This window comes from Chaetodon trifascialis, chromosome 8 (assembly GCF_039877785.1).
Source record: "Chaetodon trifascialis isolate fChaTrf1 chromosome 8, fChaTrf1.hap1, whole genome shotgun sequence".
NCBI classification, from domain to species: Eukaryota; Metazoa; Chordata; class Actinopteri; order Chaetodontiformes; family Chaetodontidae; genus Chaetodon; species Chaetodon trifascialis.
In genome coordinates this window covers 16,154,898-16,178,323 of record NC_092063.1, presented here as the reverse complement: position 1 = coordinate 16,178,323, position 23,426 = coordinate 16,154,898, and the positions used below count along the sequence as shown (strand labels likewise).

Sequence of the window (23,426 nt, the reverse complement as noted above, 5' to 3'; positions counted from 1 at the left end):
AGTGAGAGCTTTGGAAGTTAATGACCGCCTTATTCGTAACTTGTGCCTTGAAACTTGAAACTTGAAATATATTTTAGACCTTTTTCTTTCTTCCTCATCTACCTCTCCATCACCCTGCAGTCTTCACCAACTTTTTGATCCTGTTTGCGTTCTATGAACTAAACACACTGATCCAGGGATCAGTGTAATGCTGTTAATTTGATTATATACTGTAAATAATACATTTTAACTGTTCACTTACACTCTTTTTTTCTATTTCTGTTACTATATTTCCATGACAAATAGTTTAGATTCATTTGAACTACTTTATAATAACATGAGATGTTCACACAATTTCATATCATAATTGTGTCATTACGTGATGGTAATCAGAGACCTATTTTTAACTCTCTTTAAGACAGCTAAATACATATGTATCTTATGATCTTTCTTGCATAAATTCAGTAATTTTTTGGCAGTAAAATGCTTCATAGGCAGCGGCACCGATTGGTAGAGCGTGTACACAAGGTGAAATACTTTCTTAGTTCTCTCCTATTAAGTCTCTAATTGCAAACTGCCCTCTAGGAAAGGAATAAGAAGTCTGTGGAGATCTTTGATGCTTCTATTTTCATCTTTATTTGTATCTTATTTTTAACCATTATTATTATTATCATTATTGTGAATGGATTTTATTCTCAATCTTATTTTGCATTAATTTTCTATCGCTGTATTTGTCCTTTTTATGTGAAGTACTTGGTATATGTTATATCTTTGTTGTAAAGCACTTTGAGCTGCAATTATTGTATGAAAAGTGGCATACAAATACAAATAAAGTGTTACTATTATTGTTATTATTAATATTACTACACATAGAGTGTAGATACAATAAATCAGGGTTGATTTGTTTGCAGGATTAGTGGTTGGTTTCATTCATAGAAAACAGTCCCTTCCTTTTCTGCTGCTTTAATCAGCAGTTTCCATTCAGATGTATGGTTGCTGTTGATTTGGTATACAAAGTTAGAGACAGTGTTAAAATGGGTTTAACCAGGCCCTGATGGGCTGCATCTTTTTGCTCCCCCAGGTGAGGTGTGCCACAAATCCTACACCCAATTCTCCAACCTCTGCCGCCACAAGCGTATGCATGCTGACTGCCGCACCCAGATCAAGTGTAAGGACTGCGGGCAGTTGTTCAGCACTACCTCCTCCCTCAACAAGCATCGCCGCTTCTGTGAGGGAAAAAACCATTATGGCTCTCCAGCAGGGATGTTCAACCCTGGCATCCCCATGAGCTCCAGCCCCATCATGGCCAAGGCCAAGTCCCACCATCCCCACCTTGCAGGTTTGAACCAGTCTGGTTTAGGTTTCACTGACTACTTTCCCTCCCGACCTCACCCTCAGACTGGCTTACCCTTTTCCCCAGGACCCCATGGCTTCCCATCCCTCCCACATGGTTTCCCAGGTATCTTCCCACCATCACTGTATCCACGACCACCTTTATTGCCGGCAAGTCCGTTGATAAAGAGCCCGCTGGGCGGCAGCAGTCAAGAGGTGAAGCTGCCTCGTAGTCCTCTAGATGCCCCTCCGCTGTCCCTGGTCAGCTCCACAAACAGCAATGGAGGTAATGGTTTCAGTCTGCTGGAAGACAAAGAAAAAGAGAACAAACTGGATTTGTCTTCTAGTGGAGAAGCCAAGCCAAAATCCAAGATGGTAGATATGTCTGACGGTAGTGACCTTGAAGACGTTAATACCACAAGCGGGACAGATTTGGACACCACCACTGGTACTGCTTCAGGTGATGGCTCTGACCTGGAGAGCGATGGAGACAGTGAACGTGAGCGAAGTGGTAAAAGAAGGAAGCCATCTGGGGCCATATCAAGTCAAGAAGGCAACCAGTTAGAAGACACGAACAGTGCGTTGGTATCAGCCATGTCTAGTTCGGGGAACCTCCCTATCGAACGTCCTTTTCTCTCTTCTGCATCATCCCACCCCTCTTTCTTCCCTCCGCCGGATGAGCAAGCCCTCCCACCCACCACTACAAATGCCAACGCAGCCACCACAGATTCCATCAAAGCGATCGCTTCTATTGCTGAGAAATATTTTGGTCCAGGTTTGATTGGTCTTCATCAGGAGAAGAAGATGGGTCAATTGCCCTACCATTCCATGTTTCCTTTCCAGTTCCTGCCCAACTTCCACAACTCCCTTTATCCCTTCAGTGCTGATCGAGGCACCCTCAATCCTAGCATGTTCTTTAAGGCAGAGCCTAAGTCACCACGCGAACAGCTGCACAAGCTGGTTTCTGGTGCTCCAGGAGCTCCTGCCCCCACAGCAGAGTCACCATTTGATCTCACCACAAAGTCCAAGGAGACCAAGTTACCTCCTTCCACCCCAACAAACCCCTCAAACCCCAACAGTAGTACTGGGAGTAGTAGTGGACCTTTAGCAATATCTAGCAGTGAAGAACAGCCATTGGACCTCAGCATTGGCAGCCGGAGCCGAGGTGGTCATAACGGTGTGGCAGCTGAGCCACAAAATAGAAAGAACCACATCTTTGGAGTTGGAAAGGGGGTCTCCATCAAGGATGAAACCCCAGCTGGGTTTCCACACCCCCATTCCCAGTTATTGCACCAATCCTCCATTGTCCAGCACCAGCAGCCTCAGGCACAACCACACCAGCCCCCACCCCTGCACTACGCCAAGCCCTCAGCATTCTTCATGGACCCCATATACAGGTATTTCAGCCCCGATTAGACCAGAAACTGCTATTTCCACATGAGCAACATCAACGCTTTTATGTTCACACATTGAAGGTAGAGCTTCTTGTACGGTTGGGTGTTGTAGATGAACTCTGACCTTGGTACGTAACCCTCTGCCTTGTTGTTGGTCCAGCAGGGTGGAGAAGAGGAAGCTACTCGACCCTGTAGGAGCTCTGAAGGAAAAGTTCCTCAGGCCCTCACCGCCACTCTTCCATCCACAGGTGGGCTTACAGCACACACACATACACATTTCAAACTTAGGAAGGCACTTAGAAGCAATAAATGGTACATGTACTTTGAACAAAAACTACAGCAAGGGAATACCAAACAGGGGAATTGACCTCCAGGTATTGCATACAGGCTTATTATTCCCAGATGCTATTGACTATTATTTTCAAACCATGTATTATGTGAAAATACCTCACTCCTGCCTCCCACGCTGCTTCAGCCTGAATTGATAGGGCCCTATGCATCATCATTCCACAGTGTTGATGTTATTTTCTCAAGGGTTCTGTATGATTTCTTCCTTTGTTTACTGAATGGCGCCTGTGTACCTCGTCACTTTTACCTTTTTCAGAAGACACAGTCTGTTATCGCAGCCCCTTTGATAATCAGTCACATTGTTTGGCTGTCCCCAGACCCTCCCTGCCTCTACAAATCTTGATTACAAGGAATGATAGTATTAATAAAAGAGAGAATAATAACTGTTTGAATTGTAACAAACTGTCTCTCTTGGCCACGCTAATCTTAGTTGTGGCATTGTTTCATGTACTGGGAGCCCACAGGCAAGCTAATAACTCAGCCCCCTCCAAGTTTTTTTTTTCTGTGGCTGGCTGGCTGGCTAGATAATAGCACCGTGTCCATCAAGGACATCCTGTGTTTGTTTCCAGGAGAATGGGGGGCTCTCGTTGGGGAAACAGTTTAATCTGACCTGGAAATCTGTGTCCTCTATCAACAGTGACTTTGCAATACAATCATTTGGTGCATAAGCAGAAAGATAAATTTACACATGGACATGCTTTTACATGTATGACATTAATCATATGTGTGTAGTTATTTCTTAACAAATGAGTTATTGTATTATTCATCATTGGATGATAACGATATGGCCTAAACAATCTCCTCTTTGCTGCCTTTATGAAGACATCAGATCGTAATTGATCAATATCCCAGGATGAAAAGTTTTCACAGGCTCCCATGTAAGAACTTCTCATATCAGAGTTTCTCAGCTGTGATACTCCCACTGATCCAAACACAATGCCACCTCTAATTCAGGCTCATGACGGAATCACCCTCTCCCCCTCCACCGGTTCTCAGACTGCGAATAAACACATTGAGACAGAGTGTCTGTCCCTGTGTCTCTCCCATCCCGTATTCACTAAAAAAAGGAAGGATGTAAGCTGTTTTTGGCAAATAAACTCCTACATAACCGGCCCCCTTTGTTCACAAGCTTCTAGGGGAGGGGAAGCGGCTATCAGTTGGGGGTATCTCAAACTGTATTGTACAGCTCCGATCGGGACTCTTGAATGCCTCATTTAGCCAGTTTGCCGGCCTGCAACAGTAGCTTCAGCAGGAGAAGGCAAGAGGTAGGGAACAAAGCCTTGGCTGAACTGGAGGTGAGGGTGTGTGGAGGGCGCACTGGAGGAATGGTACTTGATCATTTTTGAATGTGTTACAGGTCATGGAGGTGACTCGCCTTTAGCACAAACAACAAGGCTAACCTCTGATACACTGCTTCCGCTCTCTGTCTCCTTCTCTCGCTCCCTGGTTTTTTCTGACATTGTGTCTTTGTTTTCAATGCTTCCTTTTCTCTTTTAACACACACACACACACACACACACACACACACACACACACACACACACACACACACACACAGAAACCAAATTCAGTGCCTTATCTTGAGGTATGATTACAGTACTGCTGCAATGAGCTTATCACTGCAAGGTTTCTCATTAAAGCCTTAATACACAATCTGTTTGAATGAATGTGATCCACTTTGAAAACTAAAAACTGACCTTTTATCTGTTTTTTTTGTTTGTTTTCTACCATCACCTCACGCTCCTCCTTCCCAGATGTCAGCCATGGAGAACATGACAGAGAAGCTGGAGAGCTTTGGCGCTCTAAAACTGGACGCGCCGCCCAACTCACTGCAACACTCGGCTCATCCACTGTTCAACTTCCGCTCGCCACCACCTTCCCTCTCAGACGCCATCCTCCGCAAGGGCAAGGAGCGTTACGCCTGCAGGTAAGTGTTCGTGGTGCAGTGTGTTATTTTCTGTGTTGATCAGGTGCTCACATATATGAAATTGTATTGTGTTGCCTAAAATGTTTGCAGTGACATTTACACACATATTTAATTTCACCTTACTCAACCATCCTCATATTTTCTTCTACTTCTTTTTCTGTGCCTTTCTGTCCACTCTCCCCTCCAGGTACTGTGGGAAAATCTTCCCTCGTTCGGCAAACCTCACCAGACACTTGCGGACACACACAGGGGAACAACCCTACAGGTATTTTATTCTATTCAAGCTCAGCTTGGTCTTTAATCTTTGTGAAAGGCTCTTTGCTCCCACGGATGCTGTCATTGATGCATTTCCCTTTGTCTGCTTGTCCTACTGCTGTTCTCTATGCTTGACTTTGCTTGTCACTGCTTTTTTTGAGAGTTTCTTCTGTTTGTGCTTGGTTGAATCAACAGGAGACCTAGGCTTGTTGCAGGTTTTTTGTTCTAAATATCCATAAATTTATCTATGTTTTATTTGTGAACAAGGTGAGAAAATTAGGGATGCACCTGCAATCTGCCATGTGGGGACCAATGCTGGCCTTAAAATTGGATCAGGTATCAGCCAGACATGAGCCATTCATGTAACTGTACATTTATTATGTCAGTTATGTTCAGTAAGTCATGGCAGGCTGCTGACTTTTTAGAGTCGGAGCTATTCCTGGCCTAATTTTACTTCACTACACTACATAACAATGATCCCAACTGAGTTCCACACCCTGTGGTATAAATGTTTTATTTTGGGAAAAAGAGAGCGCTGGAAACTGGAAATACCTCAACTCAGAACAGATGGCCTGAATTGTGGCGTCAGAACGGTGCATCCCTGGTGAAAATTGGATGAAAACGTATAAAAGTCAGTCATGAATACTGGATTTAAAATGGATATCTATGGCAACACAACTGCTGTGTAGTTTAAATTCTTCAGGGGTTTTTTTAGGAGACTGCAGGACTGTACTGAAACATTCTCTAAAGTGTGCTCCTCGTAAAACTGTCTGAAACCAATTGCTCTTTCTTTAAAAATCCAAGTATTTTTTTTAACAAGTAAGTTGAGCCTTAAGGAGTTTGTTGCTCACCTCAGCAGCGGAATAATAAAGTCGCCATGAATCCTGCCTCTATCTCCGGCTGAAGGGCAGTCCCTGCTCACGATGCTGCTGTGCTGTTCTTTAAACCCACATTCACATCCTTCTGTTCTCCTTTGGCAGGTGTAAATACTGTGACCGCTCATTCAGCATCTCATCCAATCTTCAACGCCACGTTCGCAACATCCATAACAAGGAGAAACCCTTCAAGTGTCACCTGTGCAACCGCTGCTTTGGTCAGCAAACCAACCTCGACCGCCATCTCAAGAAGCACGAGCATGAGAACATTCCTGGTCAGTTTGCGACATCTGTGAGAACTGAAGTGTAGTCATTAAACAGGGACTCTGTATTTTATATTATGTTAATGGACTGAATAATGAATGGCTCACATTACCCATTTGGAAAATTTCAAATCTTCACCCCAATAAATGTTTAACTTGGTGCTGCAAATTATTTAAAGTAGGAAAACCACTTAATTACAGAATTCACACTTACTTTTCCTGCTGTGTTTCCAAAAACAGCCTTTTTATGTCTAACATGGACGTGTGCCGCTGAATATGGAACGCAAACGTTTTCAGCTCAGTGATTGCCTGTTTGAGTGTTTACCTCCGAGTGATCCAAGCTTGTGAAATGAATGCAGCACACGTGGTTTCCACCTCATACAGCTTAATCCCAGAGGAGCTGTAAACTGCTGTCACATCACCAACATGCAAACTACATTCCTCATATACCAAAGGATGCCATTGTTTGATGATGTGTGTGTTCAGAAGAGGCAGTTGAGCTCCTTGTGGCAGAGAGACCAGATGTTTTCTTTTCTGATATATCCTTATTGTGAGTCAGATTAAAGCAGCAGCAGCGTCTGCTAAAATTATTCAATGTAAACTGCAAATACAAGACTAAGAAAACACTGCCTGGCTCCTGCTGACAAAGCCATATATTTGGAGTTTATTATCTTTTTTTCTAAATGTGACAAATGCTCCAGCACTTAAATACAAATATGGCTATTTCACTATTTTGTAAATTACACCATCCTTTCCCCTTAAATACTGCTGTGATTCATGCAAGAGTGGTGTTAGAGAATCTGTAAGAAAGAGAGCAGAAATAAAACACCATGACGGGAAAATAATTTTCCAAACCTATAAATGCAAAAAAAACAACAGTAAGGTTTGAGTTTGACTACACGTTGGCCAGCAGTAGAAGACTGTGGTGGAACTGTGAATGATCAGCTGCATGCTGCCGGTAAAGAGCGTGTCTGATCAGCTCCGACTACTGAGAGGGACGGGCCAGTGCTGAGACAGCTAACGGGACTCTGATATTCTAAAAGTCAAACATGTGTTTTACATGGGAAGGAAGAAAATAACCAGCGTAGATTAGTTTAGTTCTTCCAGGATAGTGTCACATCCTTCTTTACAGACAAAATAATGGGCTGTCCCCGTTGCTTTGGAGTAAAGACTCTGTCTATGAACTGCAGCGTCCTCAGTTCAAACCCCTTGTGTGAATCGGTGGCGTTCTCCTGTTTACTTTTCCGAGAAGGGTTGTGTAAAAACATGCAGGAAAATGTAAGAACACACATTATACCAAAGTTTTTCTGTCGGTTGCAAAGCTCGCCTTCTGTCTTTTGTCAATGTTTATCTTCTGCACAAATCCCATGAACATGAATAATCTCATCGTTTTGACTTCATATTAAAATGTGAATAATGACGATCATCAAACTAATCATGCTTGGGTATTTGGTTGTGTGTGTCTGTGTGTGGCTGGTGTGTCCATGTGTGTTTATGTGTATGAATGTGTATGTCTGCACGCTTTCCCCAACAGTGAGCCAACAGTCTGGGATGCTTTCCAACTTAGGAACCACCATCTCCTCCCCAAACTCCGAGCCAGACAATCATGCACTTTTAGATGAGAAGGAGGACTCATACTTCTCAGAAATCCGCAACTTCATTTCCAACACTGAGATGAACCAGGCCTCCAGCTCCACGGATAAGAGGTAACAAGGAAACTCGCTTGCACAGACCACATTTGAATTAAGATTTTTGCAAAGACCTTTAGTGATTACATTTGATCCATGAGTCTAACCTGCTCTTCATGCCAAGCTCCGATTCGTACCCCAACCTCGTCCTAAATCCATCTGTAATCCCAACTCTAAAGCAGAAAGGACTAGTAAAATGTCCTCACTGAAGACTCGCTTATATATGTCCTCTTATGAGGACTTGTAGTCCTGACAGGTATGCAAAAGCAGAAACACACTTTTTGTGTGTTGTGCGAGAGTTCTTAGTTCTTCTCCCTTCGCCTTGCACACATCTGTGCTTGTACTTGGTGCACAGTGCCCTCTAGTGGTTTAAATGTGCATGGCAATAATCACCAATGTCAGAGCTGAGCCAGTTCCAAACTGTAGTTGCAGTTGGATCAACTGCAGGTCATTAATAAACAAAGTTTTACAAATATAAAACTAAAATGTTTTTTCTATGATGTACTTCTCTATTTTGTGTGTTTGTTCTCTAAGATCTTTCTGCAGTTATTTGAATTTTTGTTTGCTGTTGGTTGCTTCGAATTTTCTTTTGTTCATGGCATTGGGAGATAAAGGTGTATTTCAACAGCACACAAGCATTCGGGTAGATTTAATGTGCTCTGAATCTTTTAAAAGTTACTTTGTGTTCACTTTTCCGTTGTGAAACTTTAACACCTGCTTAGAATTGTTCGTTGTATGGACTTGGGACACAGCGTGAGTTCATCTCAACAACCAAAATCTTCCCAGTTTGATACATTTCAGCCACGTGAAAACTTTTATTGAAACCGTCTTTGTGAAGAATTGCAGTTTATATCTGCTGTATGCCGCTGTTGTCGGTAAATTGCTCTGCTTACCGCTAACTCTGGCAGGAGTGATCGCCCTGTGTGTGTGTTTTCTCCACTCACTAATGAAAATGGTGGATGAAAAGGTCAGCTCTGCAGTTTAAGTCCTGAAATGCTTTCAGTGTTAGTAGCCCAGTTGGTGGGAAGCTTCAGAGGTTTCAGGCAAGAAGAGGGTGTCGGGAAAGAGAAGGAGGATGAAATGTTTTTCTCTTTCAGTCAGTGGTTTGCTTCTTTCCTTGACTCTAGACACTCTTCATCTCTCTCATTCTCAATGTGAATTCCTTTCTGGTAGTCTCACTTTCTGTCTGTCTCTTCTTCCATCATCCCCCCTCCCTCTTGTCAACACGCATTATGGCCAGCAGACCCAGTGGCAATTTAGCCCCTCTGCCATCTGGGATCAATACTGAGTCTCATCCACAACAAGCTGGCCTGACGTTTTAATATCTGTAATTCAGACTAAGTATTGTGCTCTCTGTCCTCCCACCAGACAGCCCACTGTTTATTCTCCCTCTGAGTGACTGAAGTCAAACGCCGAATGCAAACACACATTCATGGATGACTATCTGTAATCGCTCTTAACCGCTCTTGCAACATTTTTCTCCCCCTTTAAAACTCCATTTTCAGCATCGTGGCCAGTCAAAATAAAAGCCCCTGGTAGCTCTTGTGTTCACATGAAAACTTTGTTTGACCACTTTCCAAGCCGGGGACGTCGTAGATGCTGAGGCAGCACTGCTGCTCTGAGGGTGGGAAGTTTCAAACAAAAAAAAGTTAGAGGGTTTAGATGTACACAGATATTTCCAGCACTGCAGTGTTGAAGGACTAAGAGGTATCTGTCTCCTCGGGACCACAATCCAGGTCGTAATTAGGGCTGGAACCAGGACCCGGACCTCGGCTTGAGCTCTATGGTTTGGATGAAACCTCAGTTGGAGCTGGTTCCTTGTCTGGGACTGGGCTACAATGGCTGGCAGTTTGGACCCTGGGGGGGGGGGACTCAGGTTGAGGCATTTATCTAGGAGATCCACTGATGATGGAGCTCTTCCCCCATCCACCCGCTATATCCATACCCCCAGCCCGCTAACACAAACACCCAACTGACGTGTTTAGACTAAATGACAAAACCCAGGGCCCCCTATGTCAGAGCTACGCTTCTTTCTCCGTGCACAGGCATGGACTTTTCCCCCGCCAACTAGCTCTGCAATTTGATTATGGTGATATTTAATCTAGATTGAAAGAGGAGAACTTTGCCCCCCCCAAAGTCCCCCTACCCGCATTTACCCACCCACTGTGTGTGACCCAATCCTGTCCCTGTGCACCCCTTCCCAGAGGTAATCCCGTCTGATTTGATAAATGTCCACTGTGTGGCAAAAAATGGAAAGGGTAAATTTGCCGTCCCAGAGGAAATGATATCATGAGCCATGACATCGTGGTCTGGGGGTGATGGAGGGGGAGTTGGGGTGCTGGCTGGAAAATGTACAGATGGCAGGTCATAATGGTGGTGTGCTGATAGCCTGTTTGCAGATCAGCCATCGTCTTCCTTCAGTCACACAGAGTATGTTCCGCCATTCCAGGGTGGAGGGGAGCCAGTCTGAAGCGGGGCATCTCCTGCTCTGTGTCTGAGGAGTGGGCCAATTAATCACATGCGAGCCGTTTGAAAGGCGCTCCAGGCAGACTGTCAGCACCCATGTTGTTTGTGTGGACACTGGAGTTGGGCTGTGCATGCTCTCAACAGATTATTTATGTTTCTCTCTCTGCTTGTGATGACTCATGTCTTTAGATGTTTAGACTGGACACACCACTCACAGAACAAACTAAAATGAGTCCCTCTCATTTTTCATTCATTGCTGGTAAACAATAAAAAAAGTGATTTACTTTTGCAAATAAGGTTGGGGTCCTCATGATAGACAATTTGGAAAATGTTTTTTTAAAACCAGTGAAGTAGAACCAGAGATACGTTCCCTTTTTGCTCCTCTGTGCATCTTTCAGCCCTGGCTACTACATGACCCATGATTCAGATTTAAAACACCTTTTCCTCAGACCCTCCCTGATTGGCTGCTCATACTTAGTCTGGAAACTTCAGACAGTTTTTTTTTTTTGTCTTTCCCAATTTTTGTTTGCTTTTGTAACAGTGCTTGAGCACACGCAGTGCCACAGACTGGATAAATCTAACTTTACATTAGCCTTAAATGCCTGTTTCTTGTACTGAAATGTCACGAACACGAGAGGACCAAGGCAGCGGTTTCAGAAACAGCCGCTAGCATGAGTGACACTTCCTCTCTCCTCAAACTTTGATCCCTCTGCAGAGTGGACCAGGCAGAGGACGAGCGCCCACCCAGCCACAGTCTGTCCAACTCCAAGCTTGGCCTCCAGGGGCTGGAGGAGGAGGAAGAAGAAGTGGAGGGCGACGATGAGGAGGAGGAGGAAGGCAGCCTGACAGAGAAGTCTCACGACGAGGCGCCAGAGTCCCCGTCTCCTGTCACAACAGGAGTGTATGAGGAGGACGAGGAGGAGGAAGAGACGGAGACGGCTCCATTAGCTATGAGCTATGAGCACACTCGCAGGTATTCATTTTGTTAACTGAACAGTCAGAAGTAAAGAAGGTCTCAATTCCCGTCACTCTAAAGTTTCAGTTCAGCTGATGTGAGATCAGCTTCTGCTCCTTCTCTTCTCTCCTTTTCCTTCTCCTAATTTATTCCCTCTCCCTGTCCTCTTATTAATCATACATCTCCTTTTCTCTTCTCTTCATGTTTCCCTTCACCTAAACTTCCTCCTGTAATTTTCCTCCCCCGCTCCATCGCGTTAACGCTCCATCTATCTTGCCACCCATTTACCCATCCATCCGTCCACCAACGACCCATCAATACTGCCCTATTTCTACCATCCATCCACCCATCCCTCGTGTGCAGGTGTATAGAGGAGGAGGGCTCTCTCTTGGACCTGGAGGGTCTGCCCAGCTTTCCCAAGAGCCTGGAGGGGTTACGTAAAGCAGCCAGTGGCGAGCAACCCTTTGACGTTAAAGACATATTTAACACTTCACTAGAGTCGGAGGCATTGAAAGAGACATTGTACAGGCAGGCTAAAACCCAGGTATGTGACTGGCTTTTGGATGTCCACTAAAAGAGGCAGGGACAGGAAAGACATGTTCTGATCAGACAGGAGGAAGGCAGATAAAGGCATGAGAGGGATCCTTTCTCAGGTTGAGGAGCTTGATAAAAGAAAAGGTTGTTCTTTTACTTATTCATGGCTGAAACTGCCCCCTCACGTCTTTTCCTCTCACGTAACCTACTAACATATTGCCTGTAAACTGCTCTTATCTTTCTTATCTTCAGCCTTAAGGCAGTCTGATGGAACATAATTACAAGGTGTAGTGTCAATAAATTAAAGGATAATTACGGTTTATTACAACATTCGACCTGGAACAGAAGCCCAGTGGCATAAGAAACACAAGCAGTCAGACAATCTTATTATTACCAGTAGAAATGATCACAAGAGCAGCAGAAAGAAGACCTAATAAACCAATTCATCCTTTAATTTCTTGACAGGTCATTGGACAGAGAGAAATAGTGCTAAGAATGAGGAACTGTCCAGTTTCCACTTGTTAACAGTCCCCTGTCTTCTCCCGCAGGCTTATGCAATGATGCTGTCTCTCTCCGAGAACAACCCTTTGCACGCGCCCTCCCAGAACTCTCTGGACGCTTGGCTGAGCATGGGAGGTGGACCGTCTGAGACGAGCAGCTTTCACCCACTCAACCACATCTAGACGAGAGAGAGAGAATGAGAGAGAGAGAGAGAGGGAGGAAGAGGATAGGTAGAGGCAAGAGACTGAGTGGACATGAGTAGTGAGAAGACGTGGAGGCCGGACAAGAATTCAGTGTCACATACATTCAAGATGGAAAGAATACGTTTGTGTGGTTATGTTTGTTCGTGTGTGTGTGTGTGTGTGTGTGTGTGTGTGTGTGTGTGTGTGTGTGTGTGTGTGTGTGTGTGTGTGTGTGTGTGTGTGTGAGAGAGAGAAAGAGAGAGAGAGAGAGGAGGGAGAGAATGTCCCTAGTTGAGGCGTCTCGCAAGACTCTGTCAAAGAGAAAGCACTGCTAAGCTCCTGTTGATGTGAAGGACATGATGAATGCTTCTCAACAGCATTGAAACTCTGCGTTACTCTGATCCTCCCCAAGTCCACAAGGCTCACCCCAGCACCACAGAGACCCCACGTGAGGCTCTCATAAAGACACTTAATGACTAGTATGTCTCTAAAGTCTGTGTACACCGCCTACCACAAGCACTGCAGCATCAGCACTGCATCAGCACTGCGTGTCCACAAGGTGGTGCTGTTTCACTCGGAACATAGTGGGCGCGTGCACTATTGTGTCCAGGTTTCCCCATCAATCATGGGCGACTCATTTACTGATCTTGTTTCAGTTATAACTGCAGAATCAACAATAGCACCACACTAAATGTTACTTGAGGAAATGACAGTTCCAGTAGACTGTTGATTTTTGAATGATTACACAGAGAATTATGTTCAAATGTGCACAGCAACTGGTGATTTTAATGAATTGTCTGGGACACTAGCCATCATAACTGGTTACCCAATTTGATCACGCTGAAAATGAATTTAAAATCATACTCAAAAAAAACGAGGAAAGTCTTTCTCTGCTTGTTTATTTCATCGTCATTTGTTAATTTTATTTACTTTCTTTCCTCTTAGATACCACAGTATTGTTTCTTTGTAGGCACCACAGTGCTAAATTGTTAATATAATTATTTTAGAGAAGGACCAAAATTGTATGATATTGTCATATGATGTACAAAATAACCTAGATGTTCATAGCAAGAGTGGTATGTGCCAAATAACCCATAGAAAATGTTTTGTTCTCTGACAATCATTTCATTTCCAAGGGGCTTGCCTTTGCTGTCATAGTTTTTTTCTTATTACGCTCTTATAAATTTGATTTCAGACGTGTGTGTATGTATTTATTTTTGGTTGTTTTGTCCTGACTGGAGGTGTGAAAATGAAGAAAAGTCATTTTATCCCTCTTTTCTTGTTGCTGAAGGAATGGACGCCTATCAGAGCTTGAGGGAGATTCTGAATCTCTGGTTTTGAAGCATTAGTGTGCCAAAATGGAAAGAACCCATAAAATTAATTGTTTTTATTTATAGTGAGAGATAGCTGTAGCTAGTTTTAGGTCCTATTTGGCATTGTAACGTCCTGCAGTGTTTAGTTGTTTTCCTTATTTCAGTTCAACCATTTTACCCAGTATGCCGAATGTGTCTTGTTCAAATTGGCTCCAGTGTTACGGGCGTGGGGGGGCAGACTTGGACAACTTTCACTATGAATGTCAGAAAAGGGCATTACGTCATCACATTATTGAATCTGACTAGTTTCTAGCACATCAAGCACCCTTTTCCCTCTGTCTTACATTTGATACATGTTGTGTAACCAATGCATATTCTTTTTAAAATTAGTTGTCCTATATTACATGGTCCAAAAGTCTAAAACACACGGTCACATCTGCATGAACATCTGCTGCATTGGAGTGAACAAACTTGCTGGTCATGCAAGAAGGAAAGCAAGGACTCATGAAACAAAAAAACAGAGAGAGCGAGAGACAGAGAAAGTAAACAAAACCACAGAGAGTGTTAACATGGACATCGTAATTCTGCTGGTCAGTCCACAACACCTGTAAAAAAAAAAAAAAAAAAAAAGTCTACTTGATTCTGGATGGGGAAAACAAACGCTTGATCATGAGTTTGACTTTTTATTCCCCGTTCTTCTTGTGAGATCATACTGAAAACTCATTCCATGTGGTCGACAAGGTAGCTGTGCCATGGAGGGCATGAGTCATTTACTGTAGATAACTGTAGATAGCTGCAGGAGGCGGGGGGGTGAGCATTGTTGATCATTGTGGCCTTGATCCTCCCTGCGTACTGGGACTTTCAGAACTAGGCCTGATGCTGTATTTTCAAACTAGTACTTAAACCATATGGGTCCAAGCCATAAATTGATCAGGCTTAGGTCTCTAGAACGTAGAACACAGATACATTTTCAGACTAGTTTCACTTTCAGTAGACGAGCAGCTGCTGCTCAACGTGGAGAGATAAGACAAACCTGAAACAGAAGCACTGTAATTTTTCTTCACCACAGCAGGTGGTAGTGTGATGCTGGGACTGATGCATCATCTCATTTTTCTAAAGACAGAAGTCTTTTTTTTTATAATTCTACTGAATGAGATTTCATTCATGGTAAACACATTGTTTTCCAACTCGTGGTTATAAAATGTAAAGACTTGGGTTGCTATGTTTTTAGGTTGACTATGTAGTAATTCATGTCATGGACTACTGTAATAAGTACGCGCTGTGTAAAGCAAAGGAATTGAAGGCATTGAAGTATTCCATTTTGCCAACTTCAGAAAGTATTCTGGCAGATGGTCGCTGAAATATGTTTCAGCATAATAGAACATGGTTGCTGTTTTCCCCCCACTGTTACAGGAGAAGGTAAAAATATACATATTGTTTCTTTTTAACTGTATAGTATTTTAAAGAATGAAAAACAATGATGCATTTGTCTGAAGAAAAAATATCATTGAAAAATATGGGTTTAAATGGATGGTGCTTGTTTTGTTTGAATCTGAGTTGTATATCGCCTCTGTTATGTTTATTGAAAACAAACAAAAAAAAAGATATTGTGCATGACGTGTTTAGCAGTCATAATGATGTCCATTTGTGAAATGTGTATCAAATCAAAAAACGAGAAAAAAAAAAGAAAAGAAAAAAATAAATCCGTAGATGCACTTATTGTACATGTGGTTAGGTTAGTAGGTTTGACTTCAAGTTCTTGACTGCCTTACAGGTGGCTCTGAAAGACATAGAAAAGACTTGTGGGACAAGACATAATGAAAAACAATAAAGGATTGTAGAATAATGTTGAACAATTCTGAAATTGCAGTTCTTTTGATGCTTGTGATTATTGAAGATGTACTTTAGAGAAATTTCATTGAAAAGATATGACTCTGATGTTAATTCTGTAGAATAGCAATGTATACCAAATGTAATCTTTCCAATGCTATGAAGAATTTATACATGAAATTGATATGCAATAAAACCTGTGTGCTTTTTAAATGAGATGTCTGGTGTGTGTTTGTGAGCTACGAGAATGATCAATGAAAGACAACATTTAGGGCCACTTAAACTGAAATAATTTAATCGTCAATTAAGTAATCTCACCCGTAGGTCATTTATCAAGTAAAACGTATGAACATTTCCTAGTTCCAGCTTCTGAAATGTGAGGATTTGCTGCTTTTCTCTTTTATATCATAGTTAAATTGATACATTTGGGCTGTTTTCCTGAGCTCGTGAAAAGCTCACTTTTTAAAGATGTGGGTCTCACAGGACAGCGGCACTAAAAACATATGATGAATTTTCAGGTTATGATGCATTATTGTAGATTAAACTAGCCAACATCATATAAGATAGTTAAAATGAGACTAACCTTAAACATCTACAGCAGTAAAATGCAACATACACATTAATGCAGCAGAGTATTAATCCAGTAACATCATACTAGTAAAACGCTGACGAAGACCATCTGGACCAATATGGAGGAGCACCAAGTGCCAGCTCAAAAAGCATAAATGCATGCACCAAACGCCCTCATGGTTAGCAGACAGAAGAGCCTGCAAAGCCCCCTGGGTTCTACAGTAAGCTTAACATGTTGACGTTCCCACTTATGAGTACTTAGGATCAGCGGTAGACTGGGACAAAAAAAAAATCGGCCCTGCATTTTGGACCACATCAGCCCACCACATTCGATAACGCACACCTTTTCAGTCTTTTCGGTCTCTTGAATGTGTATACCAACTGTGCAACTCTTTAAAGCCACGTACCTTAAGCCATGCAATGAGTTAACAGGAATCAGTGAGAGTGGACACATTAAATACTTCCAAAAAGTGTCATTTATTAACACTACAAAACAAGTACACTCCACCACTCCATCACAGTAATGGATCTTTAAGCAGAATTCATCATATTGGGTGTACCTATGTGTTTCAGGGAGGAAGAAAAGAGAAAGAATAGAGATGAGAAATGATGGATCAGATGCTAACTCTTCCAAGAGTAGTACTCAATAAATTGTGAACTAACCCAGTCCAAAAGTTTGAATGTAGCTGAACTCCTGAATGAACTTTGAACTCTGTGTATGTATGTTTGAGATAGAAAGCAAGAGAGATCTAATTATTGGTCAGTCTTCAGGATAAAAATAGCAGTGTAGAAACTGAAAACTTAAGAGGGATGATGACACATGAATGAGGGAGAGGGAAAGAGAAATAATAGACATGGTTGATTGATCTGATTATCACTGTTTTCCAGACAGTGCTGAATAAAGAAGGCCTGTGAACTTGGGCAAATCTTTAAAAAAAAAGACATCATCCTATGTGTGTGTGTGTGTGTGTGTGTGTGTGTGTGTGTGTGTGTGTGTGTGTGTTAGAGAGAGAGAGACAGAGAGAGAGAGAGAGAGACAGAGAGAGAGAGAGAGAGAGAGAGAGAGAGAGAGAGAGAGAGAGAGAGAGAGAGAGAGAGAGAGAGAGGTGTTTCATGATATGATTGGGCGAGATGAGCCCCGTCAAGTGTCAGTGATTTTAATAACCTATGGGTCACACACCAAGTTGTGTCGAGGGTGGTTATGAACAAGCTTTTGCGCTGACTTTTTTTTTTTTTTTTCTCGAATGCATTATGCCGGCTAGACCAAAGCGAAAGGGGTTGATGTTTAACGATGTGATAGGGCCGCTGATCGACTGTCTGGTATTATGGGCTGGTCAGACGAATATTTAAAATAAATAAAAAGTGGCCGACTATCGGCCCAAAAATGCTCGCTGTGCCAGATGGTTAGTCCGTCCCTGGCCTCCACTGAGAAACCTCTGAAACATCCGTAACATCTGAAAGGCCCAATCCCGGAATTCTCACAGACCCCTAAGCGCTTCAGCAGACCACCACACAGACACGGTAAAGTTACCAGCATCAGAATATATAGAGATATTATCTTATCATGGTTGAATTTTGCGCACGAGGCTACGCGCTGTTGCTGTGACCTTTGTTTTTATGTCAGCCGCACAACATGAAAACTACAATTTCAGAAATTTCCCCAAGGAGGAGCTCATGCCCCTCACGGCTGCGTATGGACCGGCTTTGGACTATTACGCAGCAGAGAGGTGGACGTAATCGATCCATTATTTGGAATTGAGTTTGCGCTTGCACCGGCTTCTTGGGGACAGCGTGAGATACTGCATGCTGCACTGTAGCAGCAGCAGCACACATGAAGAACCGTCCTCTGCAGGAAACCGGGATCTCCGCGTCTACTGGTACGTTATGATGAGAGCGTCCTGTCAGAAGAAGTGCAGAGCGCACTTCCCCGCGCTGCAGTTCCCTGTCCCCAGCAGACAGATCCTGGAGGATTTCAGAAGAAGGTCCCCCTACAGGTATCTGCACTTTGCACACTTCAGGGTGAGGCACTCTGTTTAAGGACACCTTATATCAATACATCATACCCGTATCTTCATTATCACCCCTGACAAATGTTTTTAAAACTAAAATTACTGAAATTCTACGCAGAACATACTGTACAGCACTGGTACCGGTCCGTGGGCCATTTGGTACCGGGCCGCACAGAGACACACACTGCTGATGATAATAGTAGTAATAATAATAACAACAACCCGGATCCGACCCGGGATCTGACCCGGGACACAGTCACACTAGTGTTATTATAATGATAATAATATCAACAACCCGGGCTGGATCCGACCCGGGACACACACTGATGATAATAATAATGATGATAACAGCTGGGCCGAGTCAGTTTGAATTAAAGGCATGATCTGGGATCGGGATCTGACCCGACACACACACACACACACACACACACACACACACACACACACACACACACACACACACACCAATAATAATAATAATAATAATAATAATAATAATAATAATAATAATAACCCGGCAGGGAACCGACCCGGGACACACACTGATGAAAATAATGATGGTAACAGCTGGGTCAGTCAGCTTGAATCAAAGGTATGAATCAGTTTTTCAGCATCTGACCCGGGATCCGACCCGGAACTTTCCTGGATCGGTCTAGAACTTACCCGTGTCGGTCCCGGCAATTTTCCGGGAAATTTCCGGGTCGGTCCCGGGTAAATTCCGGGTCGGTCCCGGAAAAGTCCCGGGAAATTTCCGGGTCGGTCACGGGTAAGTTCCGGGTCGGTCCCGGTAAAGTCCCGGGAAATTTCCGGGTCAGTCCCGGGTAAATTCCGGGTCGGTCCCTGGAAAGTCCCGGGAAATTTCCGACCAGACCCGGATCCGACTGATGATAATAATAATAATAATAATAATAATAATAATAATAATAATAATAATAATAATAATAATAATAATAATGATGATGATGATGATGATGATGATGATGATGATGATAATAGAGACAGAGAGAGAGAGAGAGAGAGAGAGAGAGAGAGAGAGGAAGTCACGATTTGATCGGGCCGCTGGTCGACTGTCTGGTATTATGGGTTGGTCAGACGAATATTTAAAATTAAAAAAAGTGGCCGACTATCGGCCCAAATAGCACGTCGGCCCACCGGGAAAATGCCCGCTGCCAGATGGTCAGTCCGTCCCTGCTTAGGATTCACTACTACATGAGTACTTGGAACTGAACCATGAACTGAAAAAAAGTCCACAGACAACGCTGCAATGTTTTTGCTTTTATTCAAAGAGAATACAATAACAATACAATGTAAAGCATTTAACATGTACAAATGATTATTTCGTCAGACACCTTGCATGTACAAGACGAATAATGCAAATGAGACTAGAATTTGCAGGTACTGATACAGTGCACATGCATGTCAAGATACTTAGTCACCTACAAATAAAAAAGTTTCCACATCTTTCTTATGAATTGCTGCACTTCACTAATCTCATGTTGAAATGAATCTGGCAGTCAGAAGTATCCCCTCTCTTTCCATCTATATCGATGCCAATGCAGAAAAAGGGAACAGATGAAAAATTCACAAAGCTTTTCTAATCATAAAGATTATTGTTCTAGTAATTGCTGCCACTCAGTGTTGTCAGTCAGCTTTCACATAAAAGAAAAGAAATCACACCTTTATCAACAAGCACTGATACACTTCTACATTGCTGTCAAATAGCTGAAGAAAAAGGACTGATTTCCTCTCACATGGTGAAAAGCAGATTACCGCTGAAGGTGCTGTGTCGGTTTCCATCGTCAAACACCCTTGAGTTTACCGACAGAGGTAAAAAAAAAAAAACAACATCTCCGACCTCTAGAAGCACTGTGGCGCCATTAGCAGCACTCCCATAATGGGACGTCTGATGCTCAAATGCAATAAAAATATGGGCTCCGTTCTTGACCAACACAGCACCTGAAGGATGTGAAGCATGTCCATGTGCACCTATGTAGAACTCAAGGTGGTAGACTCCTCTCACTGGTGCAATGAAAAACCTTGTGGGACAACTTTTTGTCAGTGACTGTAAATGGACTGTTGACAGCATCTGTCAACCAGGTTCAAGTCAACATTGCAGAAAAGTCTAATTCGTTATTTAATAATGTGTGAATTTAATTATCTTTGGGTTGTAGGCATGTTTGAGACGACGTGTCTGAAGACCAGAGGAGTATGTGTGTTAAATGGACCCACAGTTCCTGAGCCCGAAGCCAGCAGAGAGGCTGAGAAAGCCACCTGTTTGACTGAGAGAGAGAGAGACATGCTTATGTTACAATCAGAGACGGACTGACCATCTGGCAGCGGGCATTTTCCCGGTGGGCCGACGTGCTATTTGGGCCGATAGTCGGCCACTTTTTTTTATTTTAAATATTCGTCTAACCAACCCATAATACCAGACAGTCGATCAGCGGCCTGATCACATCGTTAAACACCAACCCCTTTCGCTTTGGTCTAGCCGGCATAATGCATTCGGCAAAAACCAGCCCTCGACACACGCTGGTCTGCGGCCCATAGGTTATTAAATTCACTGACACTTGACGGAACTCATCTCGCGCAATCATATCATGAAACACTTCCCCTCGTAATCTGTTAAGATCTTCGGAAATGGAGAGAAAACGAATGGAGATGCAGAGAAACTGCGAGACAAGAAGAACCTGGCTCTTCATTATTATTATTATTATTATTATTAGTGTGTGCTTGTCCCGGTCGGATCCGGGTCTGGTCCCGGGTAAGTAACCCGGGTCCGACCCGGAAATTTCCCGGGACTTTACCGAGACCGACCCGGAACTTACCCGGGACCGACCCGGAAATTTCCCGGGACATTGATGGGATCGATCCGGGAAAGATCCGGGTCGGACCCACGTAGGTATCGGGTCGGATCCCGGGTCAGATGCTGAAAAACTGATTCATGCCTTTAATTCAAGCTCCACCCAGCTGTTACCATCATTATTATCATCAGTGTGTGTCCCCGGTCGGATCCCGCCCGGGTTGTTGTTGTTATTTTTATTACTATTATCATCGTTCTCTCTCTCTCTCTCTCTCTCTCTCTCTCTCTCTCTCTCTCTCTCTCTCTCTCTCTCTCTCTCTCTCTTCCTAGGGGATGACTTCACTTGCATCCCTTTTCCTTGATAAGTTCACAGTTAATGTAATGGAAAAGACACAGATGATCCTCTCATTCTCTTTCTATCTGTCACACACACATACAGGATGATGTCTTGTTTTTTAAAGATTTGCTCAAGTTCACAGGCCTTTTTTATTCAGCACTGTCTGGAAAACAGTGATAATCAGATCAATCAACCATGTCTATTATTTCTCTTTCCCTCTCCCTCATTCATGTGTCATCATCCCTCTTAAGTTTTCAGTTTCTACAGTGCTATTTTTATCTTGAAGACTGACCAATAATTAAATCTCTCTTGCTTTCTCTCTCAAACATACATACACAGAGTTCAAAGTTCATTCAGGAGTTCAGCTACATTCAAACTTTTGGACTGGGTTAGTTCACAATTTATTGAGTACTACTCTTGGAAGAGTTAGCATCTGATCCATCATTTCTCATCTCTATTCTTTCTCTTTTCTTCCTCCCTGAAACACATAGGTACACCCAATATGATGAATTCTGCTTAAAGATCCATTACTGTGATGGAGTGGTGGAGTGTACTTGTTTTGTAGTGTTAATAAATGACACTTTTTGGAAGTATTTAATGTGTCCACTCTCACTGATTCCTGTTAAATCATTGCATGGCTTAAGGTACGTGGCTTTAAAGAGTTGCACAGTTGGTATACACATTCAAGAGACCGAAAAGACTGAAAAGGTGTGCGTTATCGAATGTGGTGGGCTGATGTGGTCCAAAATGCAGGGCCGATTTTTTGTCCCAGTCTGCCCCTGGTTACAATGTAATGGTTACAATGATGAGCATGTTACTGGATTCAGCACAGTTATCGTCTTCTGAAAACACACCATTATTCTGTGAATCATTGTGCTATTCACCATTCTACATAGGCTGTTTAATTATGCTAATATTAAAACTTAACTGTTCAAATACTAAATCTGTAGTTTAATTTTGGGTCTGACCATCTCCCTCTCTCATTAGGGCTTCCACCTGGCTTTCTGTAGTGTTTGCCCTGACTTTCATGGTGATCAGCTCTGCCATTTGTGCTGAAATCAATGTGAAATGAACCACGGTGCAATGAAAGCAGGCTTTGACAGTTACAAGTATTTCATCATCGTGGTGTACATTTCAGTGTGCTTCCCTCTAATGTGTCATTTTGACATTTAGCTATTTGTCATTACTAAGCACATATATACCTTGTAGCTGTTGCTTCAGCTTGTCCATCTTAGTCTCTTGGGACTCCAGTTCTCTCAGCTTTGCTGCCTGTGCTAATAAAAAAGATTCAATGATGAGGTACAGTCATTGCAAACAATGTTGCTCTTCTTTCTGTTCTGTATGAACTGCTATTACATGTTACCTCCTGTAACAAAGCAGTGGTTCCCATTGTTGCCTCACTACCTTACATACCTTCGTTCTCTCTCTGTAAGTGCCGTATCTGCACCCTGTGTTCAGCCAAGGAGGCGGTCATCTCTCTCAGCACTGCCTGGATGTCTTGCATGCAGGTCTGTTGGTGGCCAGAGACATTTGTTGTCTCTCTACTCTGGGGCTCAGTTTGCTTTCCAAGTGAAATAATTTCATTGTCAGACTCTGTTTGAAGCTGAGCCGTGCAGAGAGAGCAGATCAGCAGAAACAGTGGAAAACACATCGTCATCTCATTCTCAAAGTGTCAGTCTATGCAGTTCATGCAGTGTTAATCCCACTGCCAGTGTTTTAAGATGATTAATCATTAACAGAAAATTGTATAGGAAACGAGATCTGCTTGATAACACAACACTGAAATCACAGCCACATAAATGATTTATTGGCACGTGTATGTTGGAATGTAACTCCCAATCTGTGAATGGTAAATTCACCAAAAT

General features: G+C 43.0%; 1 protein-coding gene across 5 annotated transcripts in view; it reads left to right on the top strand.

Moving 5' to 3' along the window:
• prdm16 (PR domain containing 16) overlaps positions 1-16,038 on the top strand; it is a 180,420-nt gene extending 164,382 nt beyond the window's left edge. For 2 of the 5 annotated variants that reach the window (XM_070969432.1, XM_070969431.1), the window contains exons 9-16: positions 1,061-2,708; positions 2,866-2,953; positions 4,808-4,980; positions 5,168-5,245; positions 6,216-6,385; positions 7,908-8,079; positions 11,243-11,500; positions 12,565-16,038. In XM_070969432.1, the coding sequence (XP_070825533.1) occupies positions 1,061-2,708; positions 2,866-2,953; positions 4,808-4,980; positions 5,168-5,245; positions 6,216-6,385; positions 7,908-8,079; positions 11,243-11,500; positions 12,565-12,577 (2,600 nt within the window). In that variant the 3' untranslated portion in view covers positions 12,578-16,038. Of the gene's footprint in view, positions 1-1,027; positions 2,709-2,865; positions 2,954-4,807; positions 4,981-5,167; positions 5,246-6,215; positions 6,386-7,907; positions 8,080-11,242; positions 11,501-12,564 lie in introns of all 5 variants that reach the window. The other 3 variants (XM_070969430.1, XM_070969429.1, XM_070969433.1) reach the window with 2 other exon arrangements.
• Positions 16,039-23,426: the final 7,388 nt, after the last annotated feature.